The sequence below is a fragment of the Balaenoptera musculus genome, chromosome 3 (genome assembly GCF_009873245.2).
Source record: "Balaenoptera musculus isolate JJ_BM4_2016_0621 chromosome 3, mBalMus1.pri.v3, whole genome shotgun sequence".
Classification (NCBI taxonomy): domain Eukaryota; kingdom Metazoa; phylum Chordata; class Mammalia; order Artiodactyla; family Balaenopteridae; genus Balaenoptera; species Balaenoptera musculus.
This window is the reverse complement of record NC_045787.1, coordinates 106519525-106540698: the sequence shown is the minus strand read 5'-3', so window position 1 is coordinate 106540698 and position 21174 is coordinate 106519525. Positions and strand designations below refer to the sequence as shown.

The 21174-nt window shown below is 35.7% G+C and overlaps 1 protein-coding gene across 1 annotated transcript in view; it reads right to left on the bottom strand.

The window, feature by feature from the left end:
- The window catches only part of ADAMTS19 (ADAM metallopeptidase with thrombospondin type 1 motif 19), a 288773-nt gene that overhangs the window by 11251 nt on the left and 256348 nt on the right, over positions 1-21174 (bottom strand). Inside the window, exon 21 of the mRNA XM_036845509.1 lies at positions 18206-18358. Within this exon, the coding sequence (XP_036701404.1) occupies positions 18206-18358 (153 nt within the window). The remainder of the gene's footprint in view (positions 1-18205; positions 18359-21174) is intronic.

Genomic DNA, 21174 nt, shown 5'->3' with positions numbered 1-21174 from the left:
TGTAAGGGATGAGTGTATTCTGTTACTAAATTTTCATTATATTATATAGAAATATTCATTTCACGATAGATTTGAATATGTTTATCAAGAATATGTATCTTTTAAAAATAATCTACATGTATTGTTCCCCAAAGTTTCTATGAATACCACAATGCTTAGAGGCATACATCCACTAAATACTAGTGAATAATAGCAAACATGCTCTGTAATACATTGACATGGGTAAAACATGTTTAATTCAAAGAAAAAAGGCTGCACAGGCACCAATAAATAGCTATCTACAAGTTTATAAAGTGCCCAATGAGGGACAAAAATAGTGAACACGATTTTAGGAGGTTCTCAAAACTCGTCCATAGTACCACTTGAATCCACTTTTGTAAAGTGCAAAATTATCTTCCTGTCACTGAAAATTCATGAATCATGTAGGAATATCCACAAGGGCTCATGATATAATCTACGTGGTATGATGTCTCTGTCAAATTCACCGAAGAACACTGCTGTCTTTTTGTCTAAGAAGTAACCTAGGTACTTCTGGACAACTTAATTTCACTTAAGAACCCTTTAAAAATGGGATATCCATAAATATCTCTTAACTACTCTCCTATTTAGAGAAGAGACGCTAATTATTTCCACTGACCTCTGATTCTTGCACTGCTTCTGTGCTCCATGGGTTCTGAGATCAAGTAGATCTATTCTGCATATGTGATTTTCAGCATGGAGCTACAAGATACTTCCACATCTAGTCTTAGGTATTGGGATCCTATGGTAAAATGCCAAATCTTAAAATTACTGGTTAAATATTAGTTTCTACCTTTCCTTTCAGGACTTCAGAATAATCAGATAGATACTGTTTGGTGCTAGTTAGTTACTCGGAATATTTAGATAACCCAGGTTTGGGAACCAATTGGGACACTATGGTATAAGTAAATGTGTACACTTAGGTTAAATAATCAACTAGTTTGGCAGTGAGTTTATGGAATTATCAATCTGTGCATGTTAAACTCTAAAGTTAAATTGTTAAACTCTTCAAGCTTAAATCCTGTAAAATGTCCTCTTAAACATTATACCAAAGAGGCAGAAAGCCCGAAAGTAAAAATACTACTGTACAGTATTTATTTGGAGTTTTATTGGATAACAAACATAACTAAACTAGTTTGCTTTTAAATTCCTTGAAAAAAAAACCCCAAATTTCAGTGTATTTGGGGGTTAAAAATAATAATTCTCACACTTGGCCAGGACAGAGATTACCCGAGATTCCTTCCTTCTAGACTGTGCCAAAGATATATACTTTGGAGAGAATGTGTATTCTCCAGGCCAACAGCTAAGGAAGGCTCTGTAATGCTTTACTCATTTCCAGCTGGCCTCTGTAAGAAATAGGAATTCCTAAATTAAGAGAAAATTGTCACTGGCAAAGTTCAATTTTTTTTAACCAATATAATAGACAGTCTTCTAGAACCTGATATAATTCGTAATGATAAGTGCCAATCTATAACAAGGTTAACAGCATTGACTTGGATAATTTGTCTTTGGGAATAAATGGATTATTCCAAAGTGGTTTAACAAGAGTGAAGTAGCATTCACAGTGGAGAGTGGACCTCATAAGGAAACTAAATGATGATTTCTACTGGAAATTATTAGCACAGCATTCCTATTCATTTATGTATATGTTTGGCAGTTCCATCTTTAAACTTTTTAATAAAGTGAGTGTGAAACAAGCATACTAAGGAACAAAAGTTAGCTTTGTTTTGCAAGATTTGCTGTTTGTTTTGGTCAGGGTTGCAGCATCTTTTTAAAGTAGTTCATCTGCTTAATTTAACACATGGGTATTTGGAATTGAATCTATTCCTAGAGGTCAGACATTGAGGATTTTTAGCATATGTCTTTAGTTAAATATTTGTTTGGTTCTACAGTTCAAACTATTTTTGTCTCTTTAATGAAAATGTTTGCATATAGTTACTGCAAATCAAGGAAATGTGTGTGGCAAAAATCAAGCAGAGTGCTTATGAATGATTAGCAGAGAACTGAATACGTTATGAAAGGTCATAATAATCCCCCCAATCATTTTTTATATCAAAGTACACACTGATCACCACAAAGATGGAATAAAAAAAAGATGCTTTGCATTAAGAAGCAATTAAACACTAAGTTTTGGGCACATTTGCAATTCTGTCAGTGCTGAGCCTATGAATCATAGGATGTTACAGAGGTGAAAAAAGACTATCAAGACATTTCTATTTTATCACTATCATCCCAGTGAAACATCTTCCCACCAGGGACACTGTTTGGAAAGACAGTTATTGAATTTCCTTTTCAAATAAGATGCTTTCCAGGTCTAGTCCAACAATTCTATGTCAGAAATGGATCAGATCCTTCTGTGGCCATGTTAGAGAAGTGTGTGTTTTTGTTTTGCTTTTAATAAATAAACTCTTGATTTAAAACAGCACAGAGAGCATTATATAGCTACTTTTAACTTATTCCAACCTGAAATAAACCAAGTATTTGTTAGTTCACAGAGAAAATTCTTAAGTGTGCTTTGCTTCCATCTGCTGCTTTTCTTCTAGGTTAGATAACTGCTCTCTAACCTGTCAGGTATTCCAGCCAAATGAATTCCAGAAAATGCAAAAGAAGTCTGCCAGCTTCCTTGAACCTCAATCTTAAGCATCCTTTAGGCTTAAATAGCATGTTACTCAAATAAGGGTGGATTTACTTTTTTAAAAGAAAAATCACATTTTTAAGTAGTCTGATATACCATACAGGAAAAGGTCAAGGGAGTCATATGTTTACATAAAATTATATCAATTACCTTAATTTTCCTGGAGAAAGATAAGCTAGTTACTAATTTTTTGTGGTAAATTATATGAAACACTGTAGTTGTTATAGAACCAGAGTCAGAAAAGTAAAATGGGCCACAATAAAAGAAGTACAATGCTTACATGTATCATACATTTTTGCTTACTTGTTGAAGAAGTTTAAACAGTCATTTATTCAATAAATATCACCGCATGTCATGCAATGGTCTGGTCACTCAGACAGAGGAGTGAGAAGGGTAAAAGGGTTAAGACAATCTTAACGAAACGGCAAAAATATAAGGCAATGAGTAATTGAGAGAAATTAATGTAGTCAATAAGTGCAGACAGATTCTGTCATTTACTGGGGAAATTAGGTACTTGAGCTGGCCCTTAAAGGACTTGGATGGCTGTAAAAAACACATTCTAGGCAAAGAGAAGTGTATAAACAAAGACATGGAGATTGTAGAAGTACAAACTGCTCAGGCCCGAGCTTAGTGGAGATACTGAATTAATGAGAATAATGAGACAATTCTCAAAAGGCAGGTTAAGACCAGAATATAGAAAGCTTTGAATGCCAGAGTTAGTATCTGGTAGTTGACAGTATAGCCAGTGACAATTCTCTGAAATTGTTTGAACTATAGGATAGAGTGGTGAAGTCATCCACCTATATGGGGGTAAGGAAGCACATTAGAAATTGTTACTCTAGTCCTGGTGAAAATATAAGAAGGACTGCAGTATTATATTGGGAGTGAAGAGCAACCCAGGCAAAACACTACCTGTGTATAGAAGAAAAAGTGCCAAGGACAGCTTCTACTTGGGTATCTGGGAAGATGGTATTAACATTTTTCAAGAAAAAGGAAATTGGGAGTGGGATATGGTTTGAGGAAATAAAATGAGGAATGTCACTGGCACAGTCCTATAGCAGCTGACATTTGAGAATAAAGAAATAGGCTCCCCTCAACTCCTTCTGAGTTTCCATTTCATTGAACATTCTTAAGCATACTTTCTTCTCTTGTTTCTCACGACTTTTCCTCCTGTTTCTCTGAATACCCTTTTTTTTGGGTCCTTTTTGCTAGCAGTTGCTTCTTTTCTCACAAGCCTTTAAAGCTGGGAGTTTCTCGGGGCTGCATCTTTTCTTCTCCATCTATACTCCCTTCTCGGGCACGCTTATACTTTAAAATTTAAACACTGCCTAAATGTTGATGATTCCAAAATGTATATTTCCATCCCATTCCTCTCCTCTGACCTATCTACTAGACACCAGTATTTCATTCTTTTAAGGGCACGTGAAACAGTCCAAAATAGAATTCATAAACCTTCCCCTCCAACTTGATTCATCTCTAGGCTTTCCTATCTCATATCACAGAACCATTATCCATACAAGTTCTTCAGACCAGAAAGCTAACGTGGGATTCCTCCTAAACACACGAACACCTCCCTCCTTCTCACCTCTCCACAGAAAATCAACCCCACTCCTGTTCATTTTAACCTCATAACAAATTTCTCAAAGCCAACCATTTTCCCCATCTCTACTGATACTACAATACGAATAGTCAGCATTTATTTAGTTACTATGTATCTGATCCTTTGCTAATAATTTTTCATAAATTATTTCATTTGGAATCAGTAACTTATCTGAACAGAAAATTCAGAATTCAAACTCAGGGCTGTCTGACTCCATACACTGAGTTATCTCACCAATTACCTAACTTATCAAATCCTCTCCCCTTCCTAGAAATTCTATAATATTCTTGTAGCATCTCTCTATATCCATGACATCAATCACTGTTGATACTGCAGCCTGAAAAATGTAAGTATGAAGAAAGTAAGAGTTTTCTTTTAATTTCAGACAAAAACTATTAATCAGTTTATAAAATTAAAAGTTATATATGGATATGGTAGAATTATAAGCATAGAAGTTCCTTTCCTTCAATGTAATTCAGATAAACTGTTCTTTGTATATCTGTGCAGAAAAATTTTAATATGTATAAAAACAATATATGTAAATATAGTTCATACTATATAACTCTTCTGCATAATATTTACATACTTACTAGTAGTTCTTGGAGAAATTTTCTTATCAGTATGTATATACAAATATATTTTTATAAAGTACAGTATTCCACTGTTTAAATATAGTATTTTGATTTATGTAACTAGTTAATGGATATATGGATTGTTTCTAAATTTTTGTTGTTCCAAACAAGGCTGCAATGAGCATCTTCATAAATGCAGTTAGCAAATTATTTGAGAATGTCTGTAAGCAAAAGCTATGGCAACAGAGCTGCTGAGTCCAAGAATGTGTGCATTTCAAAACGAGATATCATTTTTTTCACCTATCAAAATGTTTTTTAAAAAGTTTGATAACATCCAATCTCAGAAGTAGTATGGGAAAACGTATGTGGAAGCAACAGGGCAGAATTGAGTAAAATAAACTTCCTCTGTATGGCAGCCCCTGGGTATCCCTCAACCCACTTCTCTCATGTTGCCTCTCTGAGCCCTGAATTTGCGTGAGTGTGTGTGTATTTATTTCTAAACAAGTTTGTTAGTTTTAATTCTTATCCTATATGGACTCGTACATATTTTATATATAGAAAATAAGGTTATATATATATATATTTTTTTTTTCTAATCTATTCTGCTGTTTGTGTTTTGTCTCCTCAGGTAGATCTTTCCTTTTTAAGTAGCTCAAAATATTTTTCCTTGGTCTATACACATCACTGAAACTGGATTACTTTTACCTGCACAGTTAAGAGTATTTTGAAATTTAGAGAGACTTACAGTTGCTTTGGCACATTTTACAGATGTGGGGATTGAGGTTGGGGGGCCTAAGGAACTGCTCTTCTGCATTCAAGACCGATGCAGGTTGTGCACTGTGGCTGTGCAGATGCTGGGGTGCCGCCCCGTCAACCTGCAGCAAAACCAGGGACCTGTTTGTGAAAAGATTTTCCCTTTCATTTACGTTTTGTATCCATATGATGCCTTTCTAACTAGCTGATCATTTGCATATTTGTTCTTGCATTGTATATACGTCTTTCTCCGGGTGTCCTGGTGATCTGGTTATGTCTATCTCTGGATATCCTCTGGTATTTGATGAACATATACTTTACTACATCTAAGTAAAAAACACTCAATGCTAAGACTACTGATTTTAGTTTTATAACAGTCATCAAATTTCATTATATTTTTATGTGAATCCCTCCCCTTGCCCCCACCTATTGAAGTTCAATATCCCCAAAATGAGTTTTCACACGCTCCATGCTCCATCACCTATAAAGGACATCAAGAGTAATTTTTAACTCAATGACATTTATTTACTGAATTACTTCTAGGTATGGTTTAGGAGGTGAAATTATAGATGCCCTGGTATGCAGCATGAAAGCACTGATAGCATTATTTTAAGAGTCTAGTGATTTTTCAAGGATCTATTAAGAAGACAGTATTTTTAACCCCTGTGGATTAAAAAAAATTACTTCTCTCACATTTTGCAATCCAAAGGATGTTAAACACGTTCTTATATCTGCATTTATAATTTAATTATACATACACACGCACATATAAATATATATGTTATATATATATACATACACACACCCACATACATATGTATACATAGACACTACTTTAATCTCTCTAAATCATACATTTTCTTTAGATAGAAGACATATACACATTGTATGTGTGCCTCATTCTTTTAAAGCTTTTTAATATATTTCTGCTATATCTTTTTAATATATTTCTGCTATGTTCAATCGTATCAGCCAACTGCGTTTGACTACTTTGAGTAATCCGAACACTTTGGAAATTCAATATTTTTATATATCTGGGGCAACAGATACAACTCTCGAGAGATTTTAAAAATAAAAATGATAGCAATGCAAAAAATGTCCCATTCTCTGGCAGTGCAAAGAGACAGAGACAAAACAATTTGATAGCCAACAGTTTAGGGATTATTATGCGTGGTTTAGAAGACAGCTATATTTTTTGGACAGAATGGTGAGTAGCAAGTTGGGTAAATGTTTGGTGGATGTATCTAAACAACATAATAGAAAGTTTTTCTTGAGAAAAACCATCTTACTTATCATTGAGTAATTTCTTTAGAATGAACAGCTTACTCAGAGATAAGTGAATTTTTAAAGTAGATTTTCCTATAATGCAAAATATCTCTTCTTTAGGATATCTTGGGATAGGTTTCCTCAATGTCTGTATGTTTAAAACCAAGGTCACAATCTTTGATTTCTTTGATTTACTGACTGAGCCAACAATGATAGAACTCAGTATGATAGATTCATATTTGATTATGGGGTAGCTGCTCAAATTTTCCTGTCTTATGAGATTATCTATAACTATAAAAATGATGAGCAGTTACCTTTTCCAAATATCAACAGACTTGTAGATGTAATTAGAAAATAATTCTGAATAGAAATGCTAATCCATCCCAAGAACCGTTTTCTGAATTACAGATTATTTCTGTTTGGTTTCCATCTACAAATTTTCTCTAGTTAGAAAAAAATATTTACAAAACTAGTCTTTGAAATTTAAATAATCTAATGTAAGCTTTCCTAAAGTGTGTTACACTAAATAAGAAACTAGCTACATGCTCTGTAAAAGTGATCCTTGGTAAAAGGAAAAAAGAAAAGTGAAATACCATAGCCTCTCTTTGAGATTTGCAGTGTACAGAACAACATTTTCTATTTTTACATTCTAGTAGGATATTTAAGTTGGTTATTTACTATTACTGCTGATTATTTCTTTAAATTTGACTGGTAAATCCTTCTAACAAGTGATTGAGCTTCCCTCTACTAACCTGTAACAAGCCACTTAGTTTAGTTGTATTAAAACCAGTGATCTATACATATCCTCATTTGGATTCTGGAACATCCTGCAAGTTTATTTTAATTGGGTTGGGGTATATGCAGCACTGGGTCAGTCCACATATGAAGGAATCCATAGTCCTAAGGTCCTAGCCTAGCCACTGGGTAACAAGAAATCCCTCCTTTTCAATTTTTGGATCTGGGTTTTTTTGTCCCTTTTCATTTAATGCAGAAACACCAGGCTGCAGAGACACATGATTAAAAATGTGGTATTATATAGTCATTTGTTTTAGGATATTCCTGATTGCTTTGATCAAGTTTTGTTTCTTTAAATTTCCTTCAATGATTCCTGAGTTTTCCTTCAGTGAAAATAAACATCTTCTGTGATTATTCATAATTTCCTACCAATGGTAATAAGTCACAATTACCACTCTCCATGTTAATTGGAGGGACAAACTTCTGTGCAGAAAACTGAAGGCAGATCATCAGGCCAAGGACCCTATGAGATTTGGGAACAGCCTATTAACTTACCCAGAATTTTAAATTCACATGATCTGTCTCTCTAAGAATCCACCGTAACAAAGAGTAAGAAATAAAAGAATGTTTTTTTCAGGGTCATGTGAAATGGTACAAACCAAAACACTTGTATTGACTGCTGACCAATCTGGATAAAAGTAAAGCTCGAAATAACAGGGTAATAAATCTTCTATTTGTCTTTCTACACTTCAGTATGTCAGTAAAGAGCATTTCATGACATTGTTGTTTCTCTGATCATGCACTTGCCTGTTACGAATTGTTTTAACTTAAGAATTATGCAATATGAGACCACTTTAAGGTTATAAATCTTGGTTACACAAAGCACACTTACAGAACTGGTAAAATTTACATGATAATTTAAAATTCTTTTTGAGCTTCTTTTAAAATATGAGAGTGCTAACTACTCAGGAAAAGGCACACTTATTTTCCCATAGTTATTACAGAGTCCTAGGAAAATATAATACATCAGGTAGATTTCAATACCATCTGAAGTATGTGTATTAAGAAAATTATTTTTACTAGAAACAATCCAGATACATGCAGGTCTTTCATAGTTACAAAAATAAATTATTAAGCAATAAATATGGTTTATTTTGAGTTTTAGCCAAAACATTATATTCAGAGAAAATGCAAAAAATTATTGTAAAATGCCATTTTGAAATCTGTAACTACCTGGAACTAGAAAATCTTCACTACAAGAATGATATCAAAATAAGTAGAATCCCTATTAACTTAAATGCAAGTTTTATAGTTAGAAAACATATATTAGTTTGATACAATTCCCCTATTCATTAGAAAAAAATACCTTAGTTTTTAGATTCCTCTTCTATTCAAATGAATATGCTGTAGATTCCATTTGCAGGATAAGTTAAAAATGACTCACAATACTGTAAACTTTATATTTACTGCTTCTAAACAAAGTTATACCATACTACCTGTATAATTAAATCATCCAGAATGATTTCTGCTTCCAGCATTATTTTGAATTATATAATTACAAAAGACTCATAATCTCTTATCCAAAAATCTATTAATCATGTCATAATTTGATACATGGCCAAAGCTATTCATTTCCTAGAATTTTAAAAGACTAAATTAAGTCCAAATTATAGTGTATGAATGGAATCTAAGAATTAACCAAGGATTTTGTGTGGTTCCAAGGTGCTTTGTTTGTCTTTAAAATTCACTTGAATAAGTATAAACCACTTGTTAATACTGCACAGAAAAGTTAACTCTATAAAAGCTTCACGAAGGACCAAATTCTGTGTAATAGATAAAACAACACTCCTTTATTTGCTCCTCTATTGGCCTCCAATAACGAAAACAAGAAGTTGTAGAAGTTCACATAAAGGCAGAAAGGTCAAGTTCACCCAGAAAATATATGGCATATCATTAAACATAAGAGGCTATGTTATTTTTCAAATCAGTGTTCTCTGCTTAGGACAGCTTAAATGAGTAAATACAGACTTATAATGCCAGGAAACAGATGGGTCATGTTTTGCTCTCCCAGGAAAGACCCTAAGGCCATATCTATATCAGAATGTGGCATATGATTATTTCAACAGTTAACTCAAGCCAGAGCAAAGCAACCACATTGTTTTTGTCCTGTTTTTGCCAACTTTCTAGTCTCAATGAAATAAACACTAGCATTGTTTAATAAAGGCTGTATTATATCTACTTAGAAATCAGAGTTAACAATTATTTGATGGGAGATTTTTCTCTTTGAGTATATCTATAATTTTCCCTGTCAAGCTGAGAGCAATTTTCCCACTGTTTACACAAAACCACCAAAACATAAGTGTTAGAAATCACATAGGCTGATACAAATGCAGTAAACAGTTTGAGGCATAAGCCATATTCTTAGTAAGCCTCCATTTAGCTAGTATTACCTTGGCTCAAGTGGTCAATGGCTTTTACACAGTGCGAAAATCTGAGAATATACATGTTTTAACTGATTCTCTAGTGATTCATCCATATTATTGAGGGAGGAGCAGAATTTCAGAGCTAGACCTTATGGATAGCCCACTGAATAATTCTGATTAAAGCCAACCTAGGGCTTAATTTTAAGTCCATTTAGGTTTACCAAGAGTTTAAAAATATCAGTAGAATTTGAATGAAACTGACAGATTAGTTGACTTCAGAGGAGCATAGAAATCGACCCACAATTGCACCCATCTTGTTGCTATTTTTATTCCAGGAACACAGCTGATAAGAGTAAGAGATTGATGTGTTTCCTCTGACCATGAATACTTTAATCACTGATACTTATTAATAATCACAGCACTATTCCTTTTCTCTGTAATTATTTTGGACTGGTCTTCATTTTAATATGAAAGTGATAACTTAGGAGTAAAACAGGAGGGGAGAAATCAATAAAGTTCACATGGACCCACTGGCTTTAATTTGTGCATGCCATTAGAATCTGTTATGTTGAGAACTCAGTCATAAACGAAGAAGGAGAAAACAGCTTTAAGGAAAAGACCAGACATATTCATATAAAGAGAATAGAAAATGCAACATAACTGGATATCCTACATAAGCAAACAAACAAACAAACACACCAACAAGGGTTAAAAGTCATGGAGTAAGACTGGTTCAAGATGGCAGAGTAGAAGGACATGCGCTCACTCCCTCTTGCAAGAGTACTGGAATGACAACTAACTGCTGAACAATCATCAACAGGAAGACACTGGAACTCACCAAAAAGATACCCCACATCCAAAGACACAGGAGAAGCCACAATGAGATGGTAGGAGTGATGCAATCACAATAAAATCAAATCCCGTAACCGCTGGGTGGATGACTCACAAACTGGAGAACAATTACACCACAGAAGCCCACCACTGGAGTGAAGGTTCTGAGCCCCACATCAGGCTTCCCAACCTGGGTGTCTGGCAACAGGAGAAGGAATTCCCAGAGAATCAGACTTTGAAAGCTAGCGGAATTTGACTGCAGGACTTTGACAGGACTGGGGAAAACAGAGATTCCACTCTTGGAGGGCACACACAAAGTAGTGTTCATATCAGTACCCAGGGAGAAGGAGCAGTGACCCATAGGAGACTGAACCAGATCTACCTACCTGCTAGTGTTGGAGGGTCTCCTGCAGAGGCGGGGGGTGGCTGTGGCTCACTGCGGGGACAAGGACACTGGCAGCAGAAGTTCTGGAAAGTACTCCTTGGCATGAGCCCTCCCAGAGTCTGCCATTAGCCCCACCAAAGAGCCTGTAGTCTCCAGTGCTGGGTCACCTCAGGCCAAACAACCAATAGGGAGGGAAACCAGCCCCAGCAATTAGCAGACAAGCAGTTTAAAGTTTTACTAAACTCTGCCCACCAGAGCAACACCCAGCTCTACCCACCACCAGTCCCTCCCATCAGAAAGCTTGCACAAGCCTCTTAGATACCCTCATCCCCCAGAGGGCAGACAGCAGAAGCAAGAATAACTACAATCCTGCAGCCTGTGGAATGAAAACCACATTCACAGAAAGACAGACAAAATGAAAAGGCAGAGGACTCTGTACCAGATGAAGGAAGAAGATAAAACCCCAGAAAAACAAAGAAATGAAGTGGAGATAGGCAACCTTCCAGAAAAAGAATTCAGAATAATGATAGTGAAGATGATCCAGGACCTCGGAAAAAGAACAGAGGCAAAGATCGAAAAGATGCAAGAAATGTTTAACGAAAACCTAGAAGAATTAAAGAAAAAACACTTAGAAGAATTAAAGAACAAACAAACAGAGAGGAATGACACAATAACTGAAATGAAAAATACACTAGAAGGAATCAATAGCAGAATAACTGAGGCAGAAGAACGGATAAGTGACCTGGAAGACAGAATGGTGGAATTCACTGCCGCAGAACAGAATAAAGAAAAAAGAATGAAAAGAAATGAAGACAGCCTAAGAGACCTCTGGGGCAACATTAAATGCAACAACATTCGCATTATAGGGGTCCCAGAAGGAGAAGAGAGAGAGAAGGGACCTGAGAAAATATTTGAAGAGATTATCACTGAAAACTTCCCTAACATGGGAAAGGAAACAGCCACCCAGGTCCAGGAAGCGCAGAGAGTCCTATACAGGATAAACCCAAGGACAAACACGCCAAGACACACAGTAATCAAATTGACAAAAATTAAAGACAAAGAAAAATTATTAAAAGCAACAAGGGAAAAACGACAAATAACATACAAGGGAACTCCCATAAGGTTAACAGGTGATTTCTCAGCAGAAACTCTACAAGCCAGAAGGGAAGGCATGATATATTTAGAGTGATGAAAACGAAGAACCTACAACCAAGATTACTCTACCCAACAAGGATCTCACTAAGATTCGATGGAGAAATCAAAAGCTTTACAGACAAGCAAAAGCTAAGAGAATTCAGCACCACCAAACCAGCTCTACAACAAATGCTTAAGGAACTTCTCTAAGTGGGAAACACAAGAGAAGAAAAGGACCTACAAAAACAAACCCAAAACAATTAAGAAAATGGTATTAGGAATACATATATTGATAATTACCTTAAGCGCTCCAACCAAAAGACACAGGCTCACTGAATGGATACAAAAACAAGACCCATATAAATGCTGTCTACAACAGAACCACTTCAGACCTAGGGACACATACAGACTGAAACTGAGGGGATGGAAAAAGATATTCCATGCAAATAGAGATCAAAAGAAAGCTGGAGTAGCAATACTCATATCAGATAAAATACTTTAAAATAAAGAATGTTACAAGAGACAAGGAAGGACACTACATAATGCTCAAGGGATAAATCCAAGAAGAAGATATAACAATTATAAATATATATGCACCCAACATAGGAGCACCTCAATACATAAGGCAAACGCTAACAGCTATAAAAGAGGAAATCGACAGTAACACTATAATAGTGGGGGACTTTAACACCTCACTTACACCAATGGAGAGATCATCCAGACAGAAATTAGTAAGGAAACACAAGCTTTAAATGACACAACAGACCAGATAGATTTAATTGATATTTATAGGACATTCCATCCGAAAATAGCAGATTACACTTTCTTCTCAAGTGCACACGGAACATTCTCCAGGATAGATCATATCTTGGGTCACAAATTAAGCCTCGGTAAATTTAAGAAAATTGAAATCATATCAAGCATCTTTTCTGACCACAATGCTATGAGATTAGAAATCAATTACAGGGAAAAAAATGTAAAAAACACATACACATGGAGGCTAAACAATACGTTACTAAATAACCAAGAGATCACTGAAGAAATCAAAGAGGAAATCAAAAAATACCTAGAGACAAATGACAACAAAAACATGATGATCCAAAACCTATGAGATGCAGCAAAAGCAGTTCTAAGAGGGAAGTTTATAACAATACAATCTTACCTCAGGAAACAAGAAAAATCTCAAATAAACAATCTAATCTTGCACCTAAATGAACTAGGGAAAGGAGAACAAACAAAACCCAAAGTCAGTAAAAGGAAAGAAATCATAAAGATCAGAGCAGAAATAAATGAAATAGAAACAAAGAAAACAATAGCAAAGATCAATAAAACTAAAAGCTGGTTCTTTGAGAAGATAAACAGAATTGATAAACCGTTAGCCAGACTCATCAAGAAAAAGAGGGAGAGGACTCAAATCAATAAAATTAGAAATGAAAAAGGAGACGTTACCACAGACACTGCAGTAATACAAAGCATCATAAGAGACTACTACAAGCAACTCTGTGCCAATAAAATGGACAACCTGGAAGAAATGGACAAATTCTTTGAAAGGTATAAACTTCCAAGACTGAACCAGGGAGAAACACAAAATATGAACAGACCAATCACAAGCAATGAAATGGAAACTGTGATTAAAAATCTTCCAACAAACAAAAGTCCAGGACCAGATGGCTTCACAGGTGAATTCTATCAAACATTCAGAGATGAGCTAACACCCATCCTTCTTCAACTCTTCCAAAAAACTGCAGAGGAAGGAACACTCCCAAAGTCATTCTACAAGGCCACCATCACACTGATACCAACACCAATCAAAGATACTACAAAAAAAGAAAACTACAGACCAATATCACTGATGAGTATAGATGCAAAAATCCTCAACAAATACTCACAAACAGAATCCAACAATACACTAAAAGGATCATACACCATGATCAAGTGGGATGTATCCCAGGGATGCAAGCATTCTTCAATATATGCAAATCAATCAATGTGATACACCATATTAACAAATTGAAGGATAAAATCCATATGATCATCTCAATAGATGCAGAAAAAGCTTTTGACAAATTTCAACACCCATTTATGATAAAAACTCTCCAGAAAATGGGCATAGAGGGAACCTACCTCAACATAATAAAGGCCATATATTACAAACCCACAGCAAATATCATTCTCAGTGGTGAAAAACTGAAATCATTTCCTCTAAGATCAGGAACAAGACAAGGATGTCCACTCTTGCCACTATTATTCATCATAGTTTTGGAAGTCCTAGCCACGGCAATCAGAGAAGAAAAAGAAATAAAAGAAATACAAATTGGAAAAGAAGAAGAAAAACTGTCAGTGTTTGCAGATGATATGATACTATACACAGATAATCCTAAAGAAGCCACCAGAAAACTACTAGAGCTAATCAATGAAATTGGTAAAGTTGCAGGATACAAAGTTAATGTACAGAAATCTCTTGCATTCCTATACACTAACAACAAAAGATCAGAAAGAGAAATTAAGGAAACAATCCCATTCACCACTGCAACAAAAAGAATAAAATACCTAGGAATAAACCTACCTAAGGAGGTAAAAGACCTGTACTCAGAAAACTATAAGACACTGATGAATGAAATCAAAGATGACACAAACAGATGGAGAGATACACCATGTTCTTGGATTGGAAGATCAATGTTGTGAAAATGACTATACTATCCAAAGCAATCTATAGATTCAATGCAATCCTTATCAAATTACCAATGGCGTTTTTTACAGAACTAGAACAAAAAATCTTAAAATTTGTATGGTGACATAAAAGACCCCGATAAGCCAAAGCAATCTTGAGGGAAAAAAACGGAGCTGGAAGAATCACACTCCCTGACTTCAGACTATACTACAAAGCTACAGTAATCAAGATGGTATGGTACTGGCACAAAAACAGAAATACAGATCAACGGAACAGGATAGAAAGCCCAGAGATAAACCGACGCAGCTATGGTCAACTAATCTATGACAAAGGAGGATATACAATGGAGAAAAGACAGTGTCTTCAATTAGTGTTGCTGGGAAAACTGGACAGCTACATGTAAAAGAATGAAATTAGAACACTCCCTAACACCATACACAAAAATAAACTCAAAATGGATTCGAGACTTAAATGTAAGACTGGATACTATAAAACTCTTAGAGGAAAACTTAGGAAGAACACTCTTTGACATAAATCACAGCAAGATCTTTTTTGACCCACCTCCTAGAGTAATAGAAATAAAAACAAAAATAAACAAATGGGACCTAATGAAACTTAAAAGCTTTTGCACAGCAAAGGAAGCTATAAACAAGACAAATAGAGAACCCTCAGAATGGAAGAAAATATTTGCCAAAGAATCAACGGGCAAAGGATTAATCTCCGAAATATATAAACAGCTCATGAAGCTCAATATTAAAAAACCATACAACCCAATCACAAAATGGGCAGAAGACCTAAATAGATATTTCTCCAAAGGAGACATACAGATGGCCAAGAGGCACATGAAAAGCTGCTCAACTTCACTAATTATTAGATAAATGCAAATAAAAACTACAATGAGGTATCACCTCATACCAGTTAGAATGGGCATCATCAGAAAATCTACAAACAACAAATGCTGGAGAGAGTGTGAAGAAAAGGGAACCCTCTTACACTGTTGGTGGGAATGTACACTGATACAGCCACTATGTAAAACAGTATGAAGGTTCCTTAAAAAACTAAAAATGTAATTACTATATGACCCAGCAATCCCACTACTGGGCCTATACCCAGAGAAAACCATATTTCAAAAAGACACATGCACCCCAGTGTTCATTGCAGCACTATTTACAATAGCCAGGTCATGGAAGCAACCTAATGCCCTTCGACAGACGAAGGGATAAAGAAGATGTGGTACATATATACAATGCAATATTACTCAGCCAAAAAGGAACGATATTGGATCTTTTGTAGAGACATGGATGGACCTAGAGACTGTCATACAGACTGAAATAAGTCAGAAAGAGAAAAACAAATATCATATATTAACGCATATACGTGGAATCTAGAAAAATGGTACAGATGAACCAGTTTGCAAGGCAGAAATAGAGACGCAGATGTAGAGAACAAACGTATGGACACCAAGGGGGGAAAGCGGGGTGGGAGGGCTGGTGGTGTTGGGATGAATTGGGAGATTGGGATTAACATATATACACTAATGTGTATAAAATAGATAACTAATAAGAACCTGCTGTATAAAAAAATAAATTAAAAAACATTTTAATAAAAAGTCATGAAGTAAAAAAGAATATTTATTAGAGCTATCCATTACTTTCCTTACTCACAAAGGCTGTTCTAGGTAGGTAGCAATGTATTGACAGTAACATAACAAAACCAATTCAAAGTAATTCAATACAAGTCTATTTAAAAATTACATACATGTAAATTGTGGTGAAATTGAAAAAAAATTTTTAGGCTTCACACAGAAAACCAAAATCAATGTTTTCTATGATCTCCCCAGTTAATTTTGATTTTCCTTAAGATTTGACGAGAGGCCACAAAATAGGCACATTTATTAATCAATTATAATAGTATTTGTCATGCAAATAGGATTTGCTAGCCTTATTTCCATATGCAGCAATGTTGGACAGCTTAGAGTTCTGGGTCATAAATTACAATAAAACCTGGATCTTCTGTTTTTTGCAATAACAAATTTTGTTTCTTATAGTTTACTAGGAGTTAACAACATTTATCACTTAGAATATTTCTATTAATTAATAAAGCTGGAAAAATATTGCATATCTATTCTAGTAGTTTTAACTTTTTCTTAGAGCAGAATTATTTCATTTAAGGAAAACATCTAGAACTTCATTAGCCAAGATGAACAAATGCAGAGTTTCTACAACTGATAGGGAGCAATAGGTGATCCTCCCCACACCCCTCCAAGGAGTACTTTCATTTCCTCAACCTAGTTTAAACCTTCAGTGCTGAATGAAGTGTCAATATAAAAACAGCTTGAAAACAATGGAGTTGTCTATTCTCCTTATTTCACTCTTCTGGAAACAAAGACACAGAGGTATCTAATGAGGGAGTCCTAACCATCCCCCATGTTTCTTAACTTCCAAGCCATGCCCTTCTCTATCACACTACAGTACTCTATTTTCCTCTCGTAGAATTGGGAAACATAAACCCTGAACATGAAAGAAATTATTTATGGTTAGTTTGGAATTCTCTTCTGTCTAAAAGTTGTTTACTCTGAAGTGTGAGATTTCCCTCTATGGTTCACCAGCTAAAAGCTGCATGGATTGGGCTGAGTATTTCCTAATTCTGTAATCAGGGATTGATTTACATTGTTGACAAATGCATCCTTTAGAATCCCAACGTATACTTTAAATGTTCGAAGTTGTGGAAAGAGTATAGTGCACTGAGAACTCAAATACAATGTTAATACGCAAACTTTGTTGGAGAGGAAAGGCATGAATAATCATAAGAAAATAGATTTTAAATGTCATGAATTTCTTGTTGGGCAATAACGAGGAGGCTGGCTAACCACAGTGCATTGTACAATGAAAACATTTCTTCCAGAATGTCCTTTAGGGTTATTTATGAATAGCTACCGCTTTCCCCTCCATGCTCTGGCAGCCACCATTTTTTTCCCAGTATTTTACACATTTTATCTTACTTATTCCTTAAAACAGTTTTATTGAGATTATGACCATAGACAGACAGGCAGGCTTTGAACCTGGGTATTTAATACTCTACCTCCATGATCTCTGTTCTCTATGCCTCCTAAACTTCAGACTGTGTGGACAATGCTGACATTACTGCAACTCAATACTGAGAATGTACAGAATGCTTCTCACCTTAGACCAGTCACCCATTCGCCACACGTAGCACTTGGAGTAATCCTCACAGTCCTCAGCCTCCCTGGGTCTGGTGGAGAGGACGCATTTCTTTCTGGGGTTAGTACACCTCACGGTCCGATGACGTACACCTTTGCCACACTTCACTGAACACTGGAAGATAACAGCAGAGAAGTGTAGATAAAGCTGGTGATTAAGAGATACAGACTGATGGTGGGAATGTAAATTGATACAGCCACTATGGAGAACAGTATGGAGGTTCCTTAAAAAACTAAAAATAGAACTACCATACGACCCAGCAATCCCACTACTGGGCATATACCCAGAGAAAACCGTAATTCAAGAAGAGGCATGTACCAAAATGTTCATTGCAGCTCTATTTACAATAGCCAGGACATGGAAGCAACCTAAGTGTCCATCGACAGATGAATGGATAAAGAAGATGTGGCACATATATACAATGGAATATTACTCAGCCATAAAAAGAAATGAAATGGAGGTATTTGTAGTGAGGTGGATGGAGTTAGAGTCTGTCATACAGAGTGAAGTAAGTCAGAAAGAGAAAAACAAATACAGTATGCTAACACATACATATGGAATCTAAGGAAGAAAAAAAAAGGTCAGGAAGAACCTAGTGGCAAGATGGGAATAAAGACACAGACCTACTAGAGAATGGACTTGAGGATATGGGGAGGGGGAGGGGTAAGATGTGACAGGGTGAGAGAGTGGCATGGACATATATACACTACCAAACGTAAAATAGATAGCTAGTGGGAAGCAACCGCATAGCACAGGGAGATCAGCTCGGTGCTTTGTGACCACCTAGAGGAGTGGGATAGGGAGGGTGGGAGGGAGGGAGATGCAAGAGGGAAGAGATATGGGAACATATGTATATGTATAACTGATTCACTTTGTTATAAAGCAGAAACTAACACACCATTGTAAAGCCATTATACTCCAATAAAGATGTTTAAAAAAAAAAAAAAGAGATACAGACTGATGATCAAATTACGTTAGGAATTGGTTCTCATCATCTCTCACAAGCCTATCACCCACATAAAGGCCAGAATGAAGGAGAAGGAGAAGGAGAACGCCAGGCTACAGCCCAGCATCAGAGGCCAGGTGGAGCTTCGGCATAGTGCTAGGGGTGAATGGGTTTCAGGAACACAGGACCATTACTACAGACAGTCCTGTAACACAGGGATTGTTTATGAAAGACAAATAGTAAACAACGATCAAAATGTAAAACGCTAAACCTGACTGACATCAATTTTTTGCACATAATTACATAAGGAAATTCATTTTATTTTTGCTAAGATTTAGTTTGTTTTAGCCTTAAGCAGTGTTTGTGAAAAATGACAATTTCTAAGAGAATATCATTTCTCAAAACTTTTCTTAAAGCTAAAACAGAGAAAACACAGCAAAAACAAAACAGTTTCTTTACATAATTATACACCCCTAGAAATAATCATTCTCAATGGCTATATGGATTGAAAATATAATTCAGTTCAAAATAAGTTTAGTTCATTTCATGAATAATTGATGCTTGACTGACAGTGTGACATAACAGGTATGAAGCATGTAAGATGTAACTGACCATCTCGTTTACATTTATGCTCCCCATTATGGAATATGCATAAAGCTTCCCAGTTTTACAAAGTTATGCATCACTGATTATCTGGACACAGGAACCAAAATGGCATTGGGTGGGAGACAGGAGAGGGAGGGGGGCATGAGAGATATAGCAAAACTTGAAAACCTAATTTATATCTGTGTCTAAAAAAGATCCAAAGAAAGAGCTGCAGGTATGCACTTAGCAAGAATGTAGCAGAGGAATAACCATGCAGATTCCAGTAGTTGTCTTCCTGAAAACTTAAGCATAGAACTCCTGAAGTTTTAAATACAATAAAATTTGCACAAATGCCTCATTGTCTCATAATTTATGGTTTGCATTTGAATATCCTGAGCTTTAAGGTGGACTACATGTGTGATTTGGCATTTTAAGATCTACATTTTTATTTTTTGCAGTCAAAACTAACCTTGATCCATAAACTCAATTTTTATATTAAATCAAGACAAAAGAGACATTTTTAAAATTGGTACATTGCATTGACTTATTACTTCTCCTACCTGGTGCCAAAAATCTGTATGGTAGGATATTTCTGACCTGTTTCCTCCTGAAGAGTTTGCAGAAATGCTAGTTAGGCTGAAGGAAGGGTATTTCTGTTTCTCTGATGTTCACATGAGTCTTTTCTCCAGACTGTACTCATCCATTTTCATGTAAAATTGGACAATCCATTCATTCTCAAAAGTACTCATTACAAATGAGGAAGAATCTATGCCAGAGTGAGATACAGCTTAGAAAAGTAAGACAAGAGAAAGTCACACTATTTGCTAGTGCGTTTTTTTGGGGAGGGGGGTTGGGTTAATTGAAGAATATTCCCAAACCTCATTATCTAAGCTACTTTATCCTCAATTTTCAAAAGAATGGCTACTTATTGCAGCCTAGCATTTTCTATTTGTCATTTTTACATGTTAGCTAATCTTCTGAAATTAAGCATATTTTGCTCTGGGTGTGTGTGTGCACGTGTGTCTTTGTGTACACATATGCGTATACAAGTGTGAGGGTGTTTATGTGTGTGTGTGTGTGCATACACGCACATGCTCACCTGAAATGCTCCAGAGCAGCTAGTAAATATAAGTAATGACTGGTGTTATCATAAGAAGATATGTATCATGATAACAGAAAATAAGCATACAGTTTGGCATGGAACAAAGCTGTATGCTGCATACTACAAGCTGGTGGGTGTATGGTGCAGTGAGCCTGGCAGCACTGGGTTCAAATCCTGGCTCCAACACTAAGCAGGACTTTGGGTAAACTATTTAAATTCTCTGAGCTGTAGTATTTTACAAGGTGAAACTTAACTTTTTTGCATTGCTGATTAAATATCATCAAGATACTAAATATG